This window comes from Eublepharis macularius, chromosome 8 (assembly GCF_028583425.1).
Source record: "Eublepharis macularius isolate TG4126 chromosome 8, MPM_Emac_v1.0, whole genome shotgun sequence".
NCBI classification, from domain to species: Eukaryota; Metazoa; Chordata; class Lepidosauria; order Squamata; family Eublepharidae; genus Eublepharis; species Eublepharis macularius.
In genome coordinates, this window is record NC_072797.1 from 69,355,531 (window position 1) to 69,380,267 (window position 24,737).

The 24,737-nt window shown below is 41.5% G+C and overlaps 1 protein-coding gene across 2 annotated transcripts in view; it reads left to right on the forward strand.

Annotated features, from left to right (window-relative positions):
• Positions 1-16,333, forward strand: part of YTHDC2 (YTH N6-methyladenosine RNA binding protein C2) — a 64,021-nt gene extending 47,688 nt beyond the window's left edge. The window contains exons 25-30 of one of the 2 annotated variants that reach the window (XM_054986584.1): positions 8,469-8,761; positions 10,693-10,870; positions 12,486-12,689; positions 13,946-14,128; positions 14,420-14,521; positions 14,986-16,333. In XM_054986584.1, the coding sequence (XP_054842559.1) occupies positions 8,469-8,761; positions 10,693-10,870; positions 12,486-12,689; positions 13,946-14,128; positions 14,420-14,500 (939 nt within the window). In that variant the 3' untranslated portion in view covers positions 14,501-14,521; positions 14,986-16,333. The remainder of the gene's footprint in view (positions 1-8,468; positions 8,762-10,692; positions 10,871-12,485; positions 12,690-13,945; positions 14,129-14,419; positions 14,522-14,985) is intronic. The other variant, XM_054986585.1, reaches the window with a different exon arrangement.
• The last annotated feature ends 8,404 nt before the right edge of the window (positions 16,334-24,737 follow it).

Genomic DNA, 24,737 nt, shown 5'->3' on the forward strand with positions numbered 1-24,737 from the left:
ATCTGCGAAGATTAGCCCCCAGGACTCCCAGTGAGGGAGGCAGGGTCCGGAACGCGGCGGGAAGAGCCCCCTGAAATCGATGCAGGGGGTAAATTGCCCGTTTGTTCCTATGGAGGCCAGCAGACGTGCGCGGCACCTCGAGTGCTGCCGGGCCATGGAAAACGGCAAAGAGCAGAACTAGGCAGAAGCCTGTAAGTAAGCGAATCCCTTCTGTTATTACAAGCGCACGCGAAGGAGTGGTGGGATCTGAAGCTAAGAAGGCTCGTTCTTCCCCCTCGCTGAGTTTCAGAATTTGGTCGGCGGTCCCCCCCCCCCTAAAATGGCAGCGAAAAAGCAGAGTCCCGCTTTGGGCAAGTCAATCTCGGCTGCCCTGCAGGGGAAAGGAGAGTCGCTCGAGGACTTGGTGAAGAGGTCGGTTATTGAAGCCATAAAGCCCTTTGTTGACAAGCTGAATGAAACAGATCAAAGGGTGGGCTTAATTGAGAGCGAAGTGAAAACCATTAAGGAAGTAGAGGGGGGGCAGAGAAGTCTGCTCGGGAAAATGCGTCACTCGCGAGGGCAACGAATAAAGAGTTAAAGCTGGTGGAGAACCAGCTGATCGGGCTACAAGTGGAACGAACACAGACAATTTTGCGCCTCCAGAACGTGAAAGAGGAGGAAAATGAGGATTTAAGGGATCTGGCCTCGGAACTATTGGCGACACCCGCGAGGGCAACTAAAGAAGAGGTAAAAAGCGCCATTTTGGAAGTCTTTCGGGCTTCTTCAAAATATGCAACGAAGCGTCAGCTGCCTCGCGAGATCATCATCGATTTTTCATCTAAGAGGATCCGAGACACTATCCTATACAACTCATACAATGCGGATTTGGACTTTCTGGGTAATAAAGTTAAGATACTGAAGGACGTTCCATTCTTAGTTCGGAAAAGGAGATTTAAGTATAAAAGGTTTGCAGCTCTTCTGAGGGAACGTGGAATAAAGTATAAATGGCTATTTCCGGAAGGTATCTGGTTTAGTTACAAAGATCAAGCTTAGAAGATAACATCAGAAGATCAACTAAGGGATTTTGAGGACAAAAACCAAGAATTTCAGCAAGACACCAAGCAAGAAGAAAAAGATTTGAAGTCTGAAGGGGGGGGGAGGGAACGAGCACTGCGGTTGCAGCTGCTCAGAGAGAACTGCGTCCGAGGCCCGGTGGGGGGGGGGCGAGGAAGACTTAATTTGGATTGTAATCTGTATTTTGCAAGGTCAACCACTCCATCAATATCTTACAAAGTTTTAATTTCTTAATAATGGCAGTATGAAGGGAAAGCATTATTTGTAGTGTAGTGTTGTTATATGTTGCTGTTCTTTTTTCTTTCCTTCCCCTGCCCCCCTTCTTTCCCTCTGTATTGTTAGTTAATGTAGGTAATTAAAAAAAAATAGAGTACCTGGGAGCGAATATAGACACGAACAGAGTATTCTTGTCATAGGGAAGACAGGAGAAGATCAGAGCCATGGTTGACAAAGTCAGAGTACAGCAGAGAGTGGAAGTGATGACACTGGTGCAACTCGTGGAGTCCATGGTATCTTGCCAAGATGTAGTGCCATGGGCAAGATTTCATACCCATCCCCTTCAGAGATTCCTCCTGAAGTATCAAGACACTGTTATGGACAAAGAACACAAACTAGTGAGGATTCCAGAGACTCTGAGGCAAGCGTTGGAATGGTGGAGGGATCCAGGAAGGTTCTCCCTTGGTGTCCCACTCAGAGAACCAAAGTGAGTGGTAGTAACGATGGATGCAAGTCAATGGGGATGGAGAGCCCACACCATGGGGAGAATGGCTCAGGGCACGTGGAATGAAGAGGAGAGGTCCCAGAGCATCAACCTCCTAGAACTCATGGCCATAAGGAAGAGGCTGATGGAGTTTCAAGACCTATTGATCAATTGCCATGTGCTGGTCCAAACTGACAATACGACAGCGAAGGCATATGTGAACAGGCAAGGGGGGGACAAGGTTCATGTCCCTCCACAAGGAAGCCTGCAGCATATTGGAGTGGTCAGAGTCTCATCTCAGGTCAATAAAGGCAATACACTTGGCCAGGCAAGAAAATACAGCGGCGGACTGGTTAAGCAGGGGAGCAGTGGATCAAGCGGAATGGAAGTTGTGCAAGGCAGTGTTTGTTCAAATCTGCCAGAGATTCAGAACACCAGAATTGGACCTCTTTGCGAGCGACCAGAATCATCGAGTTCCGAGGTACATATCCAGAAGCAGGGACCCCCAGGCCTGGGCAGTGGATGCCCTCAACTGCGAGTGACCACAACAGCTGCTGTATGCCTTTCCACCGATTCAACTGCTCCACAGGGCAATACAGAAAATCATCGAACAAAGGGCGGAAGTAATACTGGTGGCGCTCTTCGGGCCTAGGAGAGCATGGTTCCAGGAACTAATGAGATTTTTGGCCATGGAGCCATGGAGACTGCCCATACAGGACAATCTGTTGACGCAGGGAGGTGTGCGACACCCTCAACCGGCTATGCTAAAACTAGCTGCATGGAAGTTGAAAGTGACCGACTGAAAGGAATGGGATATACAGAATCAGTGATTCAGACCATGCTGGCCTCACAGAAGAACTCTACGAATAGGAGCTACAACAGTATCTGGCAAGTGTTCCGAGATTGGTGTACAGATAAGGGAAAGGACCCTATAGCAGTTCCAGTAAAGGACATTCTTCTTTTCCTCCAGGAGGGACTAGAGAAGAGTCTCAGTCCTAGTACCCTTAAGAGGCAAGTAGCAGCCATTTTGGCACTTAGGGGTCATACTAAAAAGGGACCCCTGTCTCAGCATCTGCATATTAAAAGATTCCTGAGGGGGACCACGCTACTTAAGCCACCCAGCATACATAGATTCCCTACTTGGAATCTCAATATTGTGTTGAAGGCCTTAATGAAGGCACCGTTTGAACCAATAGCATCAATTCCACTTAAAGAGCTGACCTTCAAAACCATATTCCTGATAGATATAACAACTGCGAGAAGAGTATCTGAACTCAGAGCCCTCTCGGTAGAGGAAGAACTGTGTGTATTCCACAAGGACAAGGTGGTGCTTTGGCCAGATCCATCCTTCATGCCTAAAGTCAATTCAGCTTTTCACAGAAGTGAGGAAATAATCCTGCCCTCGTTCTGCCCTAATCCAGTGCATGACAAAGAGAAAGAATGGCATTGCCTGGATGTGCGTAGAGCACTGAGTTTCTACATGGATAGGACTAAGCAACTGAGAAAATCAGAGACATTGTTTGTGTCATTTCAGAAAGCTTCACTGGGGAAGAGTGTATCCACCTCGACTCTGAGCAGGTGGGTCAGGGGATGCATTATTCTAGTTTACAAGGCAAGAGGGTTGGATCCTCCACAAGGGATTACTGCACATTCCTTAAGGGGCAGCAAAAAACGGAGGACCCACTCAAGAACAGAGTAAGTACAAGGTGGAGAACCACAAAGGTGGGTAGCCCACAAATATTTCCTAATATAACTGAACTCAACAGAGGTTACAGGTGTTCTTTTCAATATTATATTGCAACAATGCAAAAGTTGCATAAATGAAAGCATATACATTATGAACAGTCAAGGAGAAAACAGTCCCTGGATGACAATCATACAAAGAAAAAAGTCAAGTATCCAGTCTCTCGCCCCAAATGGGGCGGCAGTAAACTCTTTCAGAAATAATGGGAGAGTGTCCTCTCCGAGAAAACTCCAAGGCAGAGACGCTCTACTGTAACGCCCTGGGAAAGTGTCCTCTCCGGGAAAACTCCAAGGCGGAGACGCTCTGCTGTAATGCCCAACACGCAGCACCGGTATGAACCGTGGTTTCGTCTGAAGCCTCTTCAGGAGCATGTATGTCACATCTGCAAATTACAACTCATAAGCAACTACACCATCCCACCGTTGTAATAGTAAAATAAAATAAAAGCATTACACTTACCCAGTACAGAGCTGTGTATACTAATTAAACAGTCATTTTCGCAGCCCGGGGGCTAGTCAATGGAATCAAATTGGCTTGTTTCAGCAGCGTTTCCACAAAGAGGAGTGGTTTAAATAACAACCTTCCCTTCTCCTCTTAAAGTGACAGAAGCAAATTAAAGTTATCTACTGGCAAATAAGGCAAAATGTGGATATCTACACAAGCAGTTAAGTCATAAAAAGCAAGATAGATCTAAATCATTATTTAACCCCTTTGGTTTCAGGGTGCCTAGCTTGAATATCCAATGCGCTTCCTTTCGGAGAAGAATATTTTTTGCAGAATGCTGTGGGACATTATTCAATTTATACAGGACTGTGAATTGAAAATCATCAGGCTTATGACCTTTTCCCAAAAAGTGTTCCACCAGGGGAGCCTCCATGGTTTTGTTACGAATACAGGACGTGTTCCAGAAGCCTTGTCTTTAAGGGTCGTGTAGTATTACCCACATAAAGTTTAGAACACTTACATCTAATCAGTTATACGACCCCTGGCGTTTGGCAAGTGGTAAATTGTTTTAAGAACACCTGTAACCTCTGTTGAGTTCAGTTATATTAGGAAATATTTGTGGGCTACCCACCTTTGTGGTTCTCCACCTTGTACTTACTTCATTCCTTAAGGGGGGTAGCCATATCGGCATCTTACAGATCCTTCCCTTCACTAGTTTGCAGAGCCCAGAAAATCCACAACAACCACAGTTTGCAGAGCGGCCACTTGGAGATCAGTGCATTCCTTCACCAAGCATTATAGGATTGATAAGTTTTCTTCAGTGCAGGCAGCCTTTGGGAGGAGAGTTTGCAGTACGCTCTCTAAACATAGGTCTGAATATTTCCCAACCTAAGGTACACTGCTTATGGATATCCCAAATGTCAGGAATGCCCCACTCCCAAACCACTGGAGAATGGAAAATTTGTATTCACTTACCATGAAGATTTATTCTCGGTGGTTTCGAGAGTGGGTCATTCCTACCCCACCCCCAAGAAAAAGGGTAAGGAAGGAAGACAAAAGCGACAAATTTCATGTATTAGTGGGGAGGGTGATAGTATAGTACAGATCAGGAAAGTTAAGTATAGCAGGATCATAGCTGGAAAAAGAACTGAAGGACACTGGAACGAGCCCCTCCCCATCCGGGATCAAGAAAGAGTCAGCTGACCCTGCAATACGAAGGAGGAGCTACGTTCCCAAACATCAGGAATGACCCACTCCCGAAACCACCAAGAATGGATCTTCACCGCAAGTGAACACAAATTTTCCATTCCTCTGCATGGAGGCAGCATGACCACAGAATGCTTTGATGTGAGTGGCAGCCAGCAGCAGCCAAACTGGACCGAGGCTGAGAAGATGCTCTTGTATGGCCTGATGGTGGAGCATGCCAGCATTGCCCTCACCATAGCCAGAGGTGCCTCTGTTACCAGTCACTGTTGGGTCTTTCGGCACATGGCAGCAGGGCGAGAGTCATCCCTGGGACATGCAACCCAGACGGAGCTGTCTGCTATAACGTACTGGAATGACTCTTTTGTGCCAGCTCAGAAGCTGGTCTGTGCCCCCATGGCCAAGAGCACCCTCATATGAGCGGGCAATGCAGGAGGGTTTACCTGGGGTGGAGGTGATCTTGCAGGCGGTGATCCCTGCTGTCTTTGTGGGCAGCCTTGGTATCAAGGTTCTTACTGATGAGCTCCTGACCTGGGAGAGCAACATAGACAAGGGCAGACTGGGTGCCTGCAGGTGAACCACTCAGCAAGGGTGCCACTCCATAGCTGACGGGTGACACGGGGGCCACTGGGGAGGGGCCATCTCACCGTGAGCCCTGGGCACAGCCCCTCCCAGGTTGAGCCAGGAGGAGATGGAGCTGCACTGAATGATTCCAGTGACGGAGGATCAGACACAGCAGATGACTGGGGTGGAGAGCAGGGGGCAACAAAGGGCACAAGTGGCAGATCTGGACGCCTCACCTGACTGCCCAGTTTCTCCTCCACAGGGGCCTGAATGCTGCCGATCTCCACTGAAGTGGTAGCACATCTTTGAGCCATGTTCCCCTTGTGATGGGCTGCGGAGGCAGGGACTGCTGTCCTCCAGAATTTTGACATTGGCGGGTCCCTGGAGCCAGTGCACATACCATGGGTAGACTCCACATTCTTTTTTTTTTTTGAATTTTTTTTTATTTTTAATATCTAACATAAAAAACTACAAAAGACTACAAAAGTACAAGGGGGAGAGGGAAAAAAAAGGGAAGGGGGGACTGGGGAAAGGGGAAGAGCAACATACAAACAACAAACGCTACACTACATGTCTTGTATTCCCTTCATGCTGCAATTTTTCTTAAAAGTTAACTTTCTAATATGCTATCAGATTGGTAGATCTTATACAATACAGACTATATTCAGGATCAGGTTTTCTTCCCCCCCCCCCCCGCGTCTCGGTCTCAGTTCTCTCTGCGCAGCTGGAGCAGCTGTGCCCGCTCTCTCCTCCCCCTCCACTTTCCCCTTCAGACTTTGGACTTTCTTCTTGCTGGAACTCCTGATGGTTGAACAAAAAGTCTGTCAGCTGCGCTTCCGATGTAATCTTGTAGGTTTGATCCTTATATCTAAACCAGACACCTTCTGGAAACAACCATTTATATTTTACATCACATTTCCTCAAGAAAGCCACAAGTCCTTTATACTTAAATCTTCTTTTACGAGCCAAAAATGGAACATCCTTCAATATTTTAACCTTGTTGCCCAAATAATCCAAGTCCACATTGTACGAATTATATAAGATGGTGTCCCGAGTCTTCTTAGATGAAAAGTCAATAATAATCTCGCGAGGCAGCTGACGCTTCATTACATACTTTGAAGATGTCCGCCGGACTTCCAAAATATTGCTTTTTAACTCTTCTTTAGTTGCCTTTGCGAATGGCGCCAAAAGTCCAGACACCAGATCTTTTAAATTTTCACTTTGCTCCTCTTTTGCATTCTGAAGACGCAATACCGTTTGGGCACGGTCCACTTGCAATCCTATTATTTGATTCTCCAAAAGCTTCACTTCCTTACTTGTTGCTTTCATGAGTACTGCGTTCTCGTGTGCAGACTGCTCTGCTCCGGTCGCTGTTTCTTTAATGGTTTTCACTTCGCTTTCCACTGAACCAACCTTTTGCCCCATTTCATTCAGTTTCACTACAAAGGGCTGCACAGCATCAAAGACTGCTCGTCTCACCATCTCTTCCAAAGTTTCCCCCTTCCCCTGTAACGTCGCCATCACCGATTTACTCATTGCTGGGCTCTGCTTTTTTGTCGCCATCTTAGGGGGGGCGCCAACTAAGTTCCGAAACTCCGTGAAGGGGAAGAAATCCGCGCCTTCTTAGCTTCAACTCCCACCAATCCTTCGCATACGCTTAGAAATCAGAAGGGATTCGCTTACTTACAGGTTTTCACCTTAAATCTGCTTATTGCCGTTCTCCATGGCCCGGCAGCACGCGAAGTGCTGCACAAGTCTGCCGGCCTCCGTTGGAGCAAACGGGCAATTTACCCCCTGCATTACTTTCAGGGGGTTCTTCCCGCCGCGCTCCGGACCCCGTCTCCCTCACTGGGAGTCCTGGGGGTTAACCCTCACGGGTCAACCGCCCAGTCAGGCTGCTCGGACGTTTCCTCCCGGACCTGCGGAGAGGAGCGTCCGACATGGCCGGGAAAACGAAACCGAATCCCGGGTAGACTCCACATTCTTTAAGGGGGTCAGGATGACACTGGCAGGGGGCACAAAGGGGGACTGTGTGCTGCTGGGATGGGTGGCCCAAGGGTGGGTGCTGTGGGCTCTGGCCGAGAGGGGGATGTGGGGAACACAGGGCCTGGCCCAGGGGCATGGAGCCCTCGCCTTATGCAGTGCATCCCTCATACTTTCTCCACCATGTGAGTAGCAATCGAGAGGGAGCAGCTGGAGACATGCTGCGAGTGGAAGAAAGCTGTGTCCTGAGACCATGAGTGATGGCAGGCCTGACTGCATCAGTGGCCACAGACCACATCAAGGATCTACTGGTTGTAATGCGTGAGGGCCAGGCATGCATTGAGGGGCTGCTTGGGCAGCTCACAGCTGTGACTCATGCCTCTCTCCCATCCCAGTTCCTGTAGGGGTGGCCTGGGACACACAGTGGGATCGCCCCTGGCGACACAGCCTGGAGGCCGCCCAACTATGGATGTGCAACAAAAAAAAAAGATCCAGGTTTCCCGCTCCAAAATTTCCAAAGCAGGAAAGAAAAGTTGGAAATAAGTGATTTCTAAAGCGGCAAGCTTTAGAAGCACTTCTTTTTTTTTTTTTTAATAGCTCAGTCTGATCGCCGTCCATTCAACTGTTTATAGCCATATGCAAGGTGCTTCAGAAAAGCAGTGCTGGTCTAGTTTACTACATGTCAGTGATTATAAGACAATCTGATCATAGAAATGTTGACTTACATGTGTTCTTAACTAAAGTGAATGTTTAATATTAAAACTGTATTCATTATAGGCTGCTAGTCTGCTCTTGCAACTGAGACAAAAATGGCATAGTTTATTTTTACGGCGCATGAGAGCTCCTTCAAAGCCCTGGTCTCAAGTTGATGAGGCAACAATACGAGCCATCATTGCGGTCTTAAGTACTGAAGAGCAGTCTGCAGGTCTACAGCAACCTTCTGGAATTGGACAGAGACCAAGACCAATGTCATCTGAAGAACTTCCTTTAGCATCTTCGTGGAGATCAAACACTAGCAGAAAAAGCTCAGCAGAAGTAGAATTTGCAGATGATACTGTTAATGCTGAAAGGTAGGTATCTTGAGAATGTTCAGTTGCAGTGTTATAAAGTGAGCAGGTTTCTGTTTTTTAAGAGGTTTATAGTACCAAGAAGGCAGTGATGGCTTTTTCACGAAGAACTTCTGTCACAGCAAGATATTTGAAGCAGCCAGCTGGCCTGCTCCCCACCCCCGGCCACAGCTTCCTTCTCATGTAGAGCTTATTCCTATTTTTGAATGGTAAATAGGCTATACGATGGGGCTTAGATTACAAAGTAGTGAGACTGAAGGTCACAACGATCTTTTTTTCTGACCTATCACTTTATATATTTATGCAGTTCAGATTTGGAAGCTCCAAAAATTCAGAATGGAGTGGAGAACACTGTCAAATCACAGCTGACTTATAGCAACCACTGGTGGGATTTTCATGGCAATAAAGGTGGTTTGCCATTGCCTGCCTCGGCAACCCTGATCTTTGTTGGAAGTTTCCCTTCAGTTACTAACCAAGGCTGATCCTGCTTAGCTTCCAAGATCTGACAAGATCAGGCTTGCCTGGGCTGTCCAGGTCAGAGAGTATTCCGAATGTTATCATTCTAGTTATTCAAAATAATTCCTAATATTTGGAGTCCCATTGTCCTATAGAAAGCAAGCTAAACTGTTTGCAAGAGCTGCAAAGTAAAACCTACATTTGTTAGCTGCCTTTCTATCTTTTGGCACTCAAGGCAGCTTACAGCAGACTTAAAAATACAGAAAAACGCCAATTTAAAATCACTGTATAAAAAATATCAATAAATAGTAAAATTAATTAAATGCAGTTCTAAATAAAACTGCCTTCAGCTGCCTTCTAAAGATTGAGGGGGCTAGGCACACATCCTGCTTATAACTAAATAAAGAAGGCCATGATATTTAAGAAACACAGATTTTTTTACTTTTAAAACATACACATTTTTCAGTACTGTTTAAAGGGTAGTGTTATATTGCTAGAACATATTAACCAAAACTTCTAATAATTTTGAAATAATTACTGATTTCCACAGTACACTAATGGCTGGTAATTCAAGGTTACCATGAGAGATTTTAAACATTATGATGAAACTGGAAGTTTCCCTGTAGTTTAGCTTTTAGAGTAATGGGACTTCAAACCCACAAATACATACAAAATTGAAGGAATGATTTAGAGAAGATCTGAGCATAAACTTTTAACATGTTTATAAAATTTCCTTCAGAACAATTCAAACTTAGCCTTTTTTCTCTTTCAGAAATCTCCTCTCTGAAGTATCTTTAAATTAAACAAGGGAGAAATTATAATGTTAGGCTAATGCTCAAATTTTAAAGCTTTTAAAAAGCATAATTTCTAGAAGAACGAAGGACAGTTTGACAATGGAAATATAAATAGAATAGATGGCTCATTGGGGAAATGTAAAAATAAAGTTAATTCCAGTACCACTAGTCAACATAGCTATCTCTTCTTCAAAGGAAGTTAAAATCTCTCCCTCAAAGGGGAAAAAACTACTAGGCTGCATGAAAACACAAGCTTTATACATACACGTTTAGTTGTTTGATTACAAGTCATAGTGGTAACTAGCAAACAGCTGCTGTGCATTCTGTGATAGTAAATAATTTGCCTAGCAACTAGGTAGCCTAGTTTATTTTGCTCACTATATTCATATGCTGCTGTTCTGTGTCCATTGCTGGCATTCATGATAGCATGCCTCTAAAATTGGCTTCAGACTTATTCCTTGAGTGCCAGCACTTAACACCCTCTGGGTTTAACTTGCAAATTATTAAAATATTTTGCTATATTTATTGAATCTTTTCTGATTTCATTGTATGAAGTCCTTTGTATTGTATTTGTAATTATTTGTTTATATCAAAGAAAATGCATATGGTTGTAGACAGTTTAGAAACTGTGTTCCATTGTTCAATAAACAAATCCTATTTTTTACAAATGTTTTCTTTTCCTAGAGTTCTAGTGAAATCTGCATCTCCAGCATTCCAACAATCACTGAAATACAAAGAAAGAAGTGTTCTGCACTCCAAACGTAGCACTGATGACAGGTCAGACCAGTCATCTGTGAAATCCACAGATAGTAGCAGCTACCCTAGCCCTTGTGCCAGTCCTTCTCCTCCATCATCTGGGAAGGTACAGTGTTTATGATTCAATCTGCTACACAATATGCGAAGAACTGTTTTGGCCTCATTGTGTTTTCTGAAGATCTCATTTTAAAGCTGTTTCAGATAAAATATATCATGTTTACTTGAAAGGAGGATGATTTTGAATATGACAACCACTACCCCGGAGAACTCAATATGTAAAAGCAGATGATCCTGAATTTAAGATGCCCCCCAAGAGGTCAGGCAGCCAGAGGTGCCCTGCTCTATTTTCCCCATCCAGTCCCCTCCACACACTTGAGCCCTATTTGCCACCTCTGCTTCTCTCACAATGCAGTCCTGAGAAAAGCCATTCTTTTCACAGCAATTCCTCTGCAAGCTAATGAGCTGAGTGTTCCTGTTTATTCAGCCATTTCTGGAGCCATGCAGACGTCACAGTGGTAACCTTTGCAGGACTCAGCACATATTTGGGTTGCTGACATTCCTAGTGGTACCCCAGGGGTTTCTGGGTGGGGAGACAAAGTGAACTTTTGCATTTCCTCCTCCTCCTTTGTCTATAGCCCCTGTAGACCCTTCCCAGTCTCTGCTTTGCACTGTACAAGTCAGCTTTTTCCTGGTCCCTCTGTCTCCTTTCTGACTACCTTCATGCCCACTCAATCTGAGGAAAGCCTCTCCTTATATAATGCCAGTGGGTGGGGTGCATGCCTGCTTCCAGCCTCCTCCCCGGGTGTGATAGGTTTTGAATGGCTTGACCACACTGCACAGAGGAAGAGTGCACTCAACAGCATTCCAGCCTGCAGGACCCAGCTAATGGAAGGCACACTTGTTAGTCTCTGCATGCTGCCAGATTAGCAGCCCACCCCCAGCAAAGTCTGCTAGTAATAGTATGGAAGCAATTTTACATATCAGTATGACCCTTGCCCTGTTTTGTAAAGCCAAACAAGTAAAAAAAAATCATCTTCATTTTGAGTAAATACATTACGTTGCCTATTCCTTCTTTTTGCTGTCTGGAAATATAAGATGCCAAATTTATATAATCCTATTAGCATTGCATGTAAAAGTCTTGATAATTCTGTTCTGTACTGGGAATTATTTCAGAAAAGTGGTTTGGGAGATTTTACGCAAAATCAAGGTCGGGGGAAATGTTTTAAAGAATACAGTTAGTGACTGATAACTATATAACCTTGCCCCCAATTTGTTTCACTTTTGTCTGGGTACAGTGACTTATCCTTTTTTAAAGACCAAAACAAAAAGACCAACTTATACTTAAGTTTCAGGGCCAGCTCTCGTTAGTCCTATCATATCTGCTGACTGGATTTAGATTTGGCAAAAGTACAACACATTAACAGCTAATTAAAATTTAACTCTTGCCAAAAATCTCTAGGCTTCTTCTTGAGTCCCATTGACTGCAGATGGCAGATATCTGCTGCAGTTGAAACTGAACTCCCACTAAAATGAGCTGATTGATTGGTTGCAGCATTCAGTCCTTTCTGGGTTTTTGATGTATGTGATCTAAATTGTATTCCCTTCCCAATTACTGAACATCATTCTGCAAGAATATTGTGGCTTTGTTCAGTTTTTTAAATAAGTAGCTTATATAATGTTTTTCATGTGCCCAAATACTATAAAAGAAATCTGCTTTGCAGGGTTCCAAGTCTCCTTCTCCAAGGCCAAATATGCCAGTTCGGTACTTTATTATGAAAAGCAGCAACTTAAGAAACCTTGAGATTTCACAACAAAAGGGGATTTGGTCTACAACTCCCAGTAATGAGCGAAAACTGAATCGTGCCTTTTGGGAAAGTAGTGTTGTTTACTTGGTATTTTCTGTTCAGGGATCAGGACACTTTCAGGTGAGAATTCTGTATACTGTAGTGCAAGGTAGGCTGCTATGTTAGTAGTAGAAAATCCAGATACTATTATCAGAATGTATTGCAGAAACCCTGAATGATTACTATTTTCTCTTACTCTTCATCCAGTGAGTTGTAATCTTGTTTGTATGTAGAGCAATGTTAAAACTTCTCTGTATGTGCAAAGCTAGCATGTTACAAAAAAGGCTGAAGGGAAACTTAGATGTGGGAGCTTATTCAGAAATACAGTTCAGTTGTGTGCACTTCCTGAAGTGGTAAAGTCCAGTGAAGATTTCATTACATGCTTTGAATGAAAATTTGCATTATTTTTTATACTGTAAAGATTAAAATATTTTATCCTTGCTGATACATGAAAGGTTAAAATGCAGATAACCATCAGTGAAAGTGATAGAGGCTTTTGAGAAGTGAAGTAAAAGGATAAGCAGTTGAAGCAAAAGAGAACTAAAACTCAAATATATTGTGATCGTATCCCAACTCCCTCTTGTTAATCCTCTTTGCTCTAACAATGGCCCTTGTAAATCTTTACAAAGAGTTCATTGTGCCTACAAAGAGAGAATAAGAATGTATATACATCTGGGTTGAAACGGGCTATACGTTTATTGTTTACAGCTGCCAAAAATGTGGCATTTATTCAAATGAACACGTTGTGCAGTGCCCATATGTGTTCCCAGTGTAACTGCTCAACCCTGCTGCTGGTTGACCCAAGAAGATGCATGGCTTTAAACTTCTCTGAACTACCTGTCACTACCAGCTGGAAGATGTAGTTGACCTTCACTAATCCCCATGCTGGACTGGCCTATGAGCTCAAACTCCTGAGGCCACTTAGGAAGACACGCCCCCCCCCCTCCATTTTTGCAGGCAGTATGCTGACTTTCTTCTTGACTGTGGTCCCTCCAGATGACCAAGCACAAGTTGTGATTATAAACTCTCAATGAATTCATAAGATAAACAGCTGTGTACCAGAAGAGGAATCTTTGGTAAAATTATTTCTTCCTCATAGCAAAGCTGAAAGCTCAGTAAAATTTCCCCCTGCCCCATAAACAAGTAGCCAATTGAAATTTTCCAAAGACCTGTGATACATATTGCTTTGCCTTTTCTTCCTCATTTCTAAAACAAGAGCTATGAGGGACTATGCTTTGCACTGAAGATACACATTAAGCACTTTTATAATGAACATTAGAAGTTAAAATTTACATTACTTTATATAGATTTTCCATCTCTTAAAAAATGTGTTGCAGGGTTTTGCTCGAATGTCTTCAGAGATAGGACGTGAGAAAAGTCAGGACTGGGGTTCAACTGGATTAGGAGGAGTATTTAAAGTGGAATGGATCCGAAAAGAGAGTCTTCCATTTCAGTTTGCTCATCACTTACTCAACCCTTGGAATGACAACAAGAAGGTACAGATAAGCCGAGATGGCCAGGTATGTTGCTTTTTAGAGACTGTATTTTTAAAGGGTATGATCAAGGCCAAATTTCTGGATCCCTTCACTTTTCAATGTAAGTTCTGTTTTTCAGAATTACTATTTATCATACTACTGGAGGTGTTAATGTGAATGAAGAACCTTGATTTTAGAATGAAAGAGGAGATGTCTCTTGCTCTGTAATGAAAACAATCCCTAGCAAATCAGATTGCCTCCGCTCTGTTGTTAATACTGTTTTCAGCAGCTGTAAAGGCTTTTTTACTATTTTTGACTTTTTCACCTCTGGTGCAGGAACTGGAACCACAGGTCGGTGAACAGTTGCTACAGCTGTGGGACCGTATTCCTTTGGGAGAAAGAAACACAGCTGACTGAAGATAGAACAGTAGGTCTGAGGTATGCTTTTTCCTGAGGAGCTTGGGTGGGCAGATTTTTCACAGTTCTGTGAAAATTTCTTTTCTGTTAGTTTTTTTTTAATCATGCAAGTATTGTGGATGAACTTGTAATACAACCTACAGTATTTAATACTTGCACCTAACTTGTAAATAATGGAAAGGTTGGCTCTGTTCATGACAACCAGCTTTTATGGATAGAAGAGGGAAATGTAGAACTGCACATACTGCGTCATAATGACAGGAATGAAGGCTGGAGCAACAGAATAAACAAATGAGGCTGACCATTTCAAAATCTATGTGCAGTTTCCTGTGCCATAAAGTGGTTTATTTAGAATAAGCTTAATTCACATTGACAGACACTTGAGGAAGCCATATTGTCATTTATCAACCTAAAAAGGCTGCTTTATGCTTTACTTTTTGACAAAATAAAGACAATTTTAACTATTCTGTGTCTCTCCCCCACAGTTGCTGCTCTTGTGAAACATGTACCCTGCTAAAATCACCAATGCACTACAAGAAAGAAATATTATAATGTAATGGATTAGAGAATTCAGAGGCATTCTTCCAGTACAGGTTGCACATGATGCTGTGTTCTAGTTTAAAGGAAAACATGAAGTCTGCTTTTATTTTCAGTGAGATGTTCATTCTTAATGCTTCATATGATATTTCAAACAATAGGCGGAGAACACCAAAGCAGACTGAAAGCATAAGTGACCTTTCAATAGTGTTATAGCTATTTAATATTTTAGAAGAAGAAACTGGTATTAGTAACATTTCCTAGTCTGAATTAGAACCTGTTCAGACAATGCTTTGAAGAGGAAATATTTCAGGACTACTTCAGCAACTAGAGTAAAATAATGCTTTGAAGAGGAAATATTGCAAGACTACTTGTGCAACTAGAGTAAAACAATGAGTGGAACATTACAGTGGAAAGAACCACTTCACTCAGATTAAATCCAGTTAAAATTGTCACATGCTGGAAAGGCTGTGAGTGTGCCTTTTGTCAGAAAGATGAGCTCAAGGTGTTTAATTTTAACCATATTCTTTGCCATTATGCATTCTTAGAAATGGGCATTGACTTCTAATACTGACTTACTAATAAGTGAACTCTTAACAGTGAAAAAAGGCATTTTAATGGAACCATTTGGCACAGATCGCACTATAATCTGCCACCAAACTAGGCACAGGCATTTTTTTTCTTTTCTGGTATGTTATCTTTCTTTATTATTTCCCTGTTTCTTAATTCATTTTTTTTAAAACTAGGTCTTTTGCACTGCATATTTTTGATCTCTTGTACTAGTTCAGCTCTATCATACAATTGTCATTTTCTAGAAATAATGACCAAATTGCTGTTCATGAAGATGGAGGGAGAAATGCCACACAGAACATGAAATAGAGGGGATTGTGTGTATATTTTTTCCTACTGCTTTCTGAATGGGAGGGATAGTTTAAGGCATGAACCTTAATTATTGACAGTCTTGAAAGCTAGTAACATAAAGATGCCAGTTCTTTCCTGTAAACCACTACGTGAGAGGAGAAATCACAATTAATAGTCTTAGTAGGAGCAAGGGAGAAATATTCCAGTTCTCAGAGGAATTCTTCTTTAGTAAAGATTCTGGACTTGAATTAATTAGCTTTGTCATTTCAATGTTTTTAATATTTTTATGGTGCAAATTAGTTTCTGCTTCACATCCATGTAGCTTTCTCTTGTTAAATTTGAGTAGCAGTGATCTTAGGGTCATGTCTGAATTTACCTGTTTACAGTTTGGAAATTAAGTGTTTCTAGAATAAAGTTGTTTTGCTTTTACTCTGATATGTTTGGAGCAATTTGTCACTCTGCAGCAGAGGGGTTACCTCTATACTTTATTGACCTAGGATTTGTTCTCAGTCTCAGTAGTTTGTATACAGCAAAAGTTATTGTTCTCCTTCAGTCAACATCATGGAAAAACATATTTCAGTAAACTGTAATACAGTTTGACTGATACAAACAGGCAAGAATATTATCTTGCATGTTTCGTCTTAAATGTATTCAGGGTTAGAATTTAGATGCAGTTACTCTGGGATATTAAGGGATGTGATAAATTTTATACTGCTTGCTATCGGTTGGTAGTTTCTAAAGCACAAAATAGTAATAAATTTTGAAAGCTTTAAATGATAATTTATGTGTTTCTAAATGAAACTGGACAGGGAGGGACACTGTAATCTTATGCAGCCTATGTTACATGCTTTTCAAAGCTTAAATAACTTTCTTTCCAGGAGTATGTCAAATAATTTTGTTTGTAACAAGTCTACTTGTAATAAGTCTGTCATTTTCATATCCATTCCTGTGTAGAATTAGATATGCAAGTCCATTAGATATGACTCAACAGATACAAAGGAAGCAGAAATTATGAACCATAAAAAGGAGAAATATAAAAGGTAAAAGAAAGAAAAGAGAGGGTACAAAACTGTGGAGGAGGAGGTTTTGATAAGATATTGTTCTGTAATCTCTTAAGTAAGGAAGTGAATCAGTGACAAAAGTTGAAAAAAGCCCCAGAATAAATTCTTCACGTCTCTATTTAAATGATCTTGGGTAGCAGGTGGTTTCTGGAGGGAGGGGATCCTTTTTCATATGTTACTGGTCAGAGTGAACAATAGTGACCTCAGGACAATCAATGGTCTGGCATGTTATAAGGCAGTTGCATATATCTTATATACTAATAGCGAGGTGGCCGTGACCTGTGGATACTTAAATCTGGAGACTGAAGCCATGAATTGACAAGATCTTCCTAAACACCTGAAAAATGCCCTAGGGTTGCAGGAAAATCTGAAATCTAAAAAAAAACAAAAACAAAATTATTAAAGGAGCTCTTGTAGCTTTAACCAGATGCCCTCAGTAGCTGTTGCTAGGCAACCAAGTAACTGGTCAATGTTCCAGGCTTGGTTTCTGTCAGGAAAAGGCAGGGTGGGCAGGCCCTTTCCAGAGCTATTTTGGCCTTTAAGGGAGGACTCATTGGGACCAGGCCCCAAAACAACCACCACATGACTTGATACCATACGACCTGCATGACTCAGGCCTGTCTGCAGCCCTGCCCCCAAAGCCAGTGGAGTGGAGTGGAGTGGAGTGGTTAGAGTTTCAGAGTAGGATGTGAGAGACCCAGGCTTGAATCACCACTTTGCTGTGGAAGATCACTGAGTGACTTTGATCGAATCACACACACTTAGCCTAACCTGCCTCTCAGGGTTGTTGTGAGGATAATATGGAGTCAAGAAGCATGATGTAAGGTGCTTTAGGTCCCCATAGTGGAGAAAGGCGGTATTTAAATGGTCAGTGAAAGATCTGGAGAGGGAGCAGGCCCTTTCTAGGGCAGTTTTGGCTGTTAAGGGAAGTCTCATGGAGCCAGACCAACCAGCAACCACCAGTCAACTTACTACCACCTGACTTTCATGACTCACCCAGGCCCTGCTGCTTGCCACTGTTGAACAGCAGCCACCCCACAGAATTCAGTGTGGGATAGTGGTTAGAATTTCAGACTGTAATCTGTGGACTCAGGTTTGAATCATGCTAAGGAAGTTCACCTGGTGATCATGGGCCAGTCACACACTCAGCCTAACCTACCTCACAAGTTGATGGGAGGATGAAATGGATATGAGAAGAACGCTGTAAGCTAATTTGAGTTCCCATAGTGGAGGAAGGTTGGATATAGATAAGTATAACTGAAGAAGGTGGCTGAAAAAGTGTGGGTGGGTGGAAAGGAGAAAAGGAAGTGTGGAAGTACGGGTATTGCCCAGAAGAAGAAAAGAGGAAATAACAGCAGGGGGATACAGGGGGATTGAGGTGCCTTGTGCAAGTCCTTGGGAGTTCTCCGCCACGCAGCTAGACCCACCAACTGTTAGTAAAAGGTGAAAAAACAGGAAAACTGTACTGATTAAGTAAGATTTATTAAGGTGAAGCTGTGAGGAAAGATTTAAAGGGAATTTTAACATGATATGCCTGTTTCAAGGGTAGGACGCTACGTGGGAATAAGAAAAAAATCCAGGTGATTGTTGGATGGAAGGAGGTGAGTAAGAGGTTTTGAAGACCGAAGAAATGTAGAGGGTGAGTTTTAGGAGCTGACTGTGGAAGATGACCTAGTACAAGCATCGTGAAACAGGGAAAACCAGTAAGGAGGAAGCCTAGCCAAGAGTTGCTCAAGTTGAACTTTCTGACAATTAAGACACCTATGCTGAAGCAGAAAAGCCAACAAGCCAGTAATGTTTTTAAAAACTAAGTTGATGGAATTGGACTGCCTGGCCTCACTGCTTGGTATGTCTTAGGGTAGATGAGCCCTAACTCTTTTATTGAGAGTGCCTATTGTTAACTAAATGCAGTTGCAATTAATTTCTTCTTGACTGGCTCATTAATTCTGTTGACATTAAAGGGTGCAACTTCATTCTGATAAATTTGTGAGCATAATCCTTGGAAGGATGTGACTTTTAAAGAACTGCAGAGACTGAACTTCAGTAGTAAGTAGGCCTTGGAATTATTTTAAGCACTGTGATGTGCTAACTAAATTCCAATACAGTAAAGAAAAATGAGCTGTTACATCTCACAATGACTGCCTTTTAGTCCAGTGGATAACTAATTATAATGTGTCCAAGGTGTTACTTTGTGGAACTCTAGGTCTGATAGACCTACTTTCTTTGAACATTTTGCAATTAACATTTCAAATTAAAAGTTTCCTATACCTCAAATATAATATTCAGGAGAAAACGAAGCACTCAACTTGATTGTTCTTTTTTATCCTTTTCACACACAAGGATCTGTTTTAGATGTGTTTTCCTCCTCAAACCTCATTCTGATTAAAGGAACATCCCCCTTAACCTATACAATCGTTAGACAGCAAGCTGTTTGAGGAGAAAACTGTTTTTGATCATATTGAGTGTCTCACATGGTTGCTGGAGCAGGGAGGATTAATATGCTGGTGAATTTCTAGAGCAGGTGATGAATGATGTAGAAATTGGATTTCAGAGCACCTAGCTAAAGGCAGGTGAGATTTTACTAACTTGATGTTTTTAGCATTCAGATGAAATGGGGTATACAGTTCTCAGTTACTTTTTTCCTTTGGCAGGTAGGGCTATGTTCTCTTTTAGCTTCCATTGAACTACTCATCTATTCAGCATGCAGACTAATTCTGTGTATGTTTACACAGAGGTGCATGTTTACACAGAGGTGAGTTCTGCCAATTTATTAAAACAAGCTTACACGCACAATTAAAACACTTTGATACTCCTTCCTGTTCATTTGCCTATGAGAATCAGAAGGGAACACCAAACAAAACAAAATACTTCATATACACACACACACATGGTGGAAAACTAAAGTAGAAGGAGACTGACGAATATTCCTGGTGAGTGAATTCCACAGTTTTAGTGCCACGACCAAGAAGGCCCTTTCCTGAGCTGCTACCTGTCTAGCCTCAGATGGCAGAAGCGTCCAAAGCAAGGCCTCCAAAGACAATGCTTAGGTAGGTTCATAGGGGAGTAGGTGGTTCTTAAGGTATGCTTACCCTAAGCCATATATGGCTTTAATGTCCATAATAGTACCTTGAATTGGGCCTAGAAGAAAACAGAGAGCCAATGTACGTGGAACAAGAGTGAAATCAAATTGGATTCTTGAGTAAGCATGCCTAGGAGTACAGTGAAAAGTACATTGTTTCAAAGTGATCAATATGAGCTGCCTCCTAGTGCAAAAGGAGGGGCCCTGCCAATTCAGATATAAATTTCACTAAGTGAATATTTGCAGGTAAGGTATATGCTTGAAGGAATCTTTTCAGATTAGCAGCACTATGGAACATTAAAAAAATCTAAGTCTATGTTTCACAAAAACCAACCAAACTAAATTTTTGATGGACTGCAAGAGAATAGTCTTTCTTTGTGCTAGGTGGTGCTGTTGCATAACTTTTAGGATGGGGAATACTTTTGTCTATAAAACAAAACATGGAATACATAACTACGTGTCTGCAGTCTTTTCCAGATTTTTTTAAAAAAAATTCTGTCAAGTGAACTTAATAATTAGCAAATTGCTCACCTTTAAGGTGGGTAAGTTGAAATGTGAAAAGGAGAGCCTATTACAAAGGGTTGCATCACATCTCTCTGTGAATTGAGCCTCCCCCCAAATCTTTGCAATGAGACCTTCAAGGTTCTTTTGGGCAGCTGCACTTAAGAGCACCAACATTGCACAAAACACACTCCTCCCTCTAAGCCATTGATTGAAAGTTTATGCACACACAGCAACGGGTTTTGATATTCATGGATCCCAACAAATGCTTCGGGAAGGCGTCAGGGAGGGTGTGTGTTAGCTGTGCACATTCCAGCACTCTGCTGGAAACAGATTGAGTCCACTGATCTCCCCATTGATGTCGCCAATAAATTCTCATTACAACGCAGCCACAAGAATTAGAATTGATCAGTTCTGCTATGAATCAATGATTGATAAGAAAGGGAATGTTAAACTTGGCAAGAAATTTAAGCTCAAGGTAAAAATATTCCATGGCTGATACATCACCAAACAGTATCATGACCAAAAGAACAAACTTTTAAGGAAGGTAGGTTGAGAGAAAAAAGAATTTGAACTTTTAATATCTGGAGATCTGAAGCATCTCTTAGGGAAAATTTATAAAATTCTACTGCAACATCACACATAAATGGAACAAGTAAAAACCTGTATAATAAAATGGATGGAAAACTTTGGAAAAATTATCCCAACGAACCTATGGGAAGATCTACGAACTAAGGATATAAAATTTACAGGCTGTCAGTTACTAAGAATTGGTATAAAATGCTTTTTAGATGGTACACTACTCCCAAAGACATAGAGAGAATCAGTAAGGGTTATAGTGGACAGTGCTGGAAATGTCAATGCATGGACTTGTAATAAAGTACAAAAATATTAGATAAAGATACGTGAAGAGATGCAGAAAATTTTCAAACTCAGATTTGAGTTATATCCAAAACCATGTTGTTAAACATCCTACCAACTAATGGTAGACCATTACAAACAGGGTGACAGCAGCAATAATGTTATATGCAGCAAAATGGAAACATACATGCCCTGATGTGTCAGAGTGGATAGATAAGATTTATGAATATGAATTAATGGCCAAATTAACCACTTATGTACATAATAGACCAATAGCTGAATTTTGGGAACAATTGAAGGATTTCTTTGATTACTTAGGCAAAATAAACATTAATGAAGGTAACAGTATAAAAATAAGAAGATAAAACTCAGGGAAATGATTAACCAAAAAAGTTGACATTGTAGTTTGTATAAGTAAAAGTAACCAAGGAGAGTTTAGTTATAACAAATTCTGATTTTTTTTCATTTAAAATTAAATGAGTCTAATTTTAAATGCAGTGCTTGTATAAGTCTCAAACTAATTTTAAATGTAGTGTTTATATAAGTTTGTATGTGTCTTAATTTAATTTCAAATGTAGTGTTTATATAAGTTTTTTAATGCACCATTGTTATATCTTTACTTTTAAAATAAAATTTCTACCAAAAAAAAGAATCAAGGACAGATGTGTCATTCAGAAAAACAAAAAATCAGCACTCTGCTGGTTTGAATCCCACTACTGCCACGAGCTTAGCAGGTGGCCTTGGGTAAGCCTCTCCTCTCAGCCCCAGTTCCTCCACTGTGTTGTGAGGATAATGATAACACTGACTTTGTTCACCACTCTGAGTGGGGCACTAATCTGTCTAGAAGAGTACTATCATCATTGTGGTTTCTTCTTAATTTATGCATGTCCAGAACTACTGTGCATATGGAGAAGGCGCTTCCCTTCTTGTGTTATTTTCTCAACCTGAAGCAACCTCTGGGAGACTGTTTGGGGAAATCCATGTATTCCCTGGGATATACATGGCCTTCCCCAACAGACTCCATAGCACCCCCTTTCTCTAACTCTGCATAGGATTGTACTGTTATAATATCCTTATAATGTCTTTGAGTTAGGTCAGTAATACTTGCATAAATGTTGTAGGTGACAGAAGTCTAAGAGGATCTTGTCTAAGGCTGCACCATGATTTCAGTGCTGTACTGAGTCTTGAGCTGGGAAATCTTTATTCTCTCCATTATGTCTCTGTGTTAACTCTTGCAAGGCTATTTTGATCTGACCTAATTGCACAATGAAGCAATGTGAAGCAAGGCTATGAAATTATGAACGAGCACTGCTTTGATGTTCATGAAAAGGCTTTCCTCAACCATAGTTATGCTTTTGGATTTAAGTATATACAGTATTCTAACACATCCTGTCCAATTCTACTAAAAGACTGGTTCCATCATATCCCGGCAGCAACCTTTATTGTCCCTGCCCAAACTTTGAAGAGGCAAGCAGGGATGCTTGGTTGGGGACGGATACTAGTGAGACAAAATCACAGGGTCCTGGCATATGGAACCCGGCAGGTCTCATGTGATTTGCTTTTGTAAGTTTGGGTTGGGTCTGTGTGATGTAAATGGAGCCACTGGAAGGAGTCTTTTCTGAGGCTCTTGGGTAGACTGGAGAAAAGATTACTAGTTCTGAACTAGTGATCCCTTGAATTTACCATACCACTATGCGACATTTAGTGCAGCATTTTTTCACATTTTGCAAAAATGAATGTGCAAATCTGATGCGGACCAAGACATCAATGGAGATTTGATATATAAAAGTCTGTTCACCAAAGCCAAAATAATTTTTGTATATTGCAACCATTCATTAAAGTTCAGTATTGTTTGTTACAAAGGTAGTGAACAAAGAAATCCAGTTTAGGCCTGAATAAGTATTCAAACTCTTGGCATGTTGCTGCTTTTCTGCAATGTTTGTGGCTTAATCATTACAAAAATAGGTCCTTATCAATAAAGCTCTGCCGTGCAAATTCTCTTCAATTTACAGTTCAGCTGAGGCAGCAGATAGTCTGAAAGTCAAAGTCAGCCCCTTGGCTTCACGGTGCCATTTATCTCTGAAAATCAGCTATGGGAAAATAGACTATTTCGATAGGGCAATCTTCTGTCAATTATTTGGACAAAAAGCTTTTTGTTTGAGCTTGTTGTCAAGAATTCAAATGCAGAAATGCTGGAGGAAGGAGCCAAAACTAAAGAAAGGGAAATGCAAAATAGTTTTATATATATATATATATATATATTTAAAAAACTAAGGGCAAATACAGTGTCAACTTTCTATTAGACTTAAAATGTAATCTACGGTTTCTAGAAAATATGTTCTACTAAGAATGCACAATATGCCTACTGATCACAAAGATGAACTGCTTTTGTCAGGTATCTGATCTTCTGGAACCTATCTGCTTTAAAAGCTACATTAGATACTCATTTATACAGCAATTTTAATAGTTTTTTCCATTCAGAGAGTGTTGTGTGTGTATATAAATTAGTGATTATGTCAGGGCTTAGTATGAAACTGACATAAATAAAATGAATTCATTACCTCAACTGTTATTAATTACGTATAAGTGAGCCTTTCTAATTGGCTCTCTGTGAAGTCTTATTCATTCCAGTTGTACCAAGCAACTCGGTAGCATCATGCATGGCAGTGAAAAGTATTTGAAATTCTTTAATTCTCATCAGCATGCCTTTTAAAGCGGATTTCAATGCCTTGCTCTCTGCTTTTCAATACTCTTCTTTAAGTTTCTATAATTGATCAAAAATGAATTCTGTGGTGTTGGTAGAAGAAAGCATATTAGTTTGGGGTATTAATTGAGACAAAAATCTTTTGCAGGGTCTGTTTTCTGCAATTGAAGGAATTTTGGAAGATGAGAAAAATAATTTTCATCTGGGGGCTTAGAATCATAGAATCATAGTGTTGAAAAGTACCTCATGGTCATCTAGTCCAACCCCCTGCACAATGCAGGAAATTCACAACTACCCCCCCCCCAACTGCCCCAGTGACCCCCTGCTTCATGCCCAGAAGATGGCAAAACACCTCAAGGATCCCTAGCCAAATTGGTCTGTGGAAAATTGCTACCCGACCCCAAGGTAGCGATAGACATTACCCTGGGCATGTAAGAAGGGTCGCAAAAACCAAGCACTGATGCAACCCCTTCTGCCCGTCTCCTCACGATCTGCCCAGGTTCACAGAATCAGCATTGCTGTCAGATGGTCATCTAGCCTCTGCTTAAAAATCTCCAAAGAAGGAGAGCCCACTACCTCCCGAGGAAGCCTGTTCCACTGAGGGACCGCTCTAACTCTCAGGAAGTTCTTTCT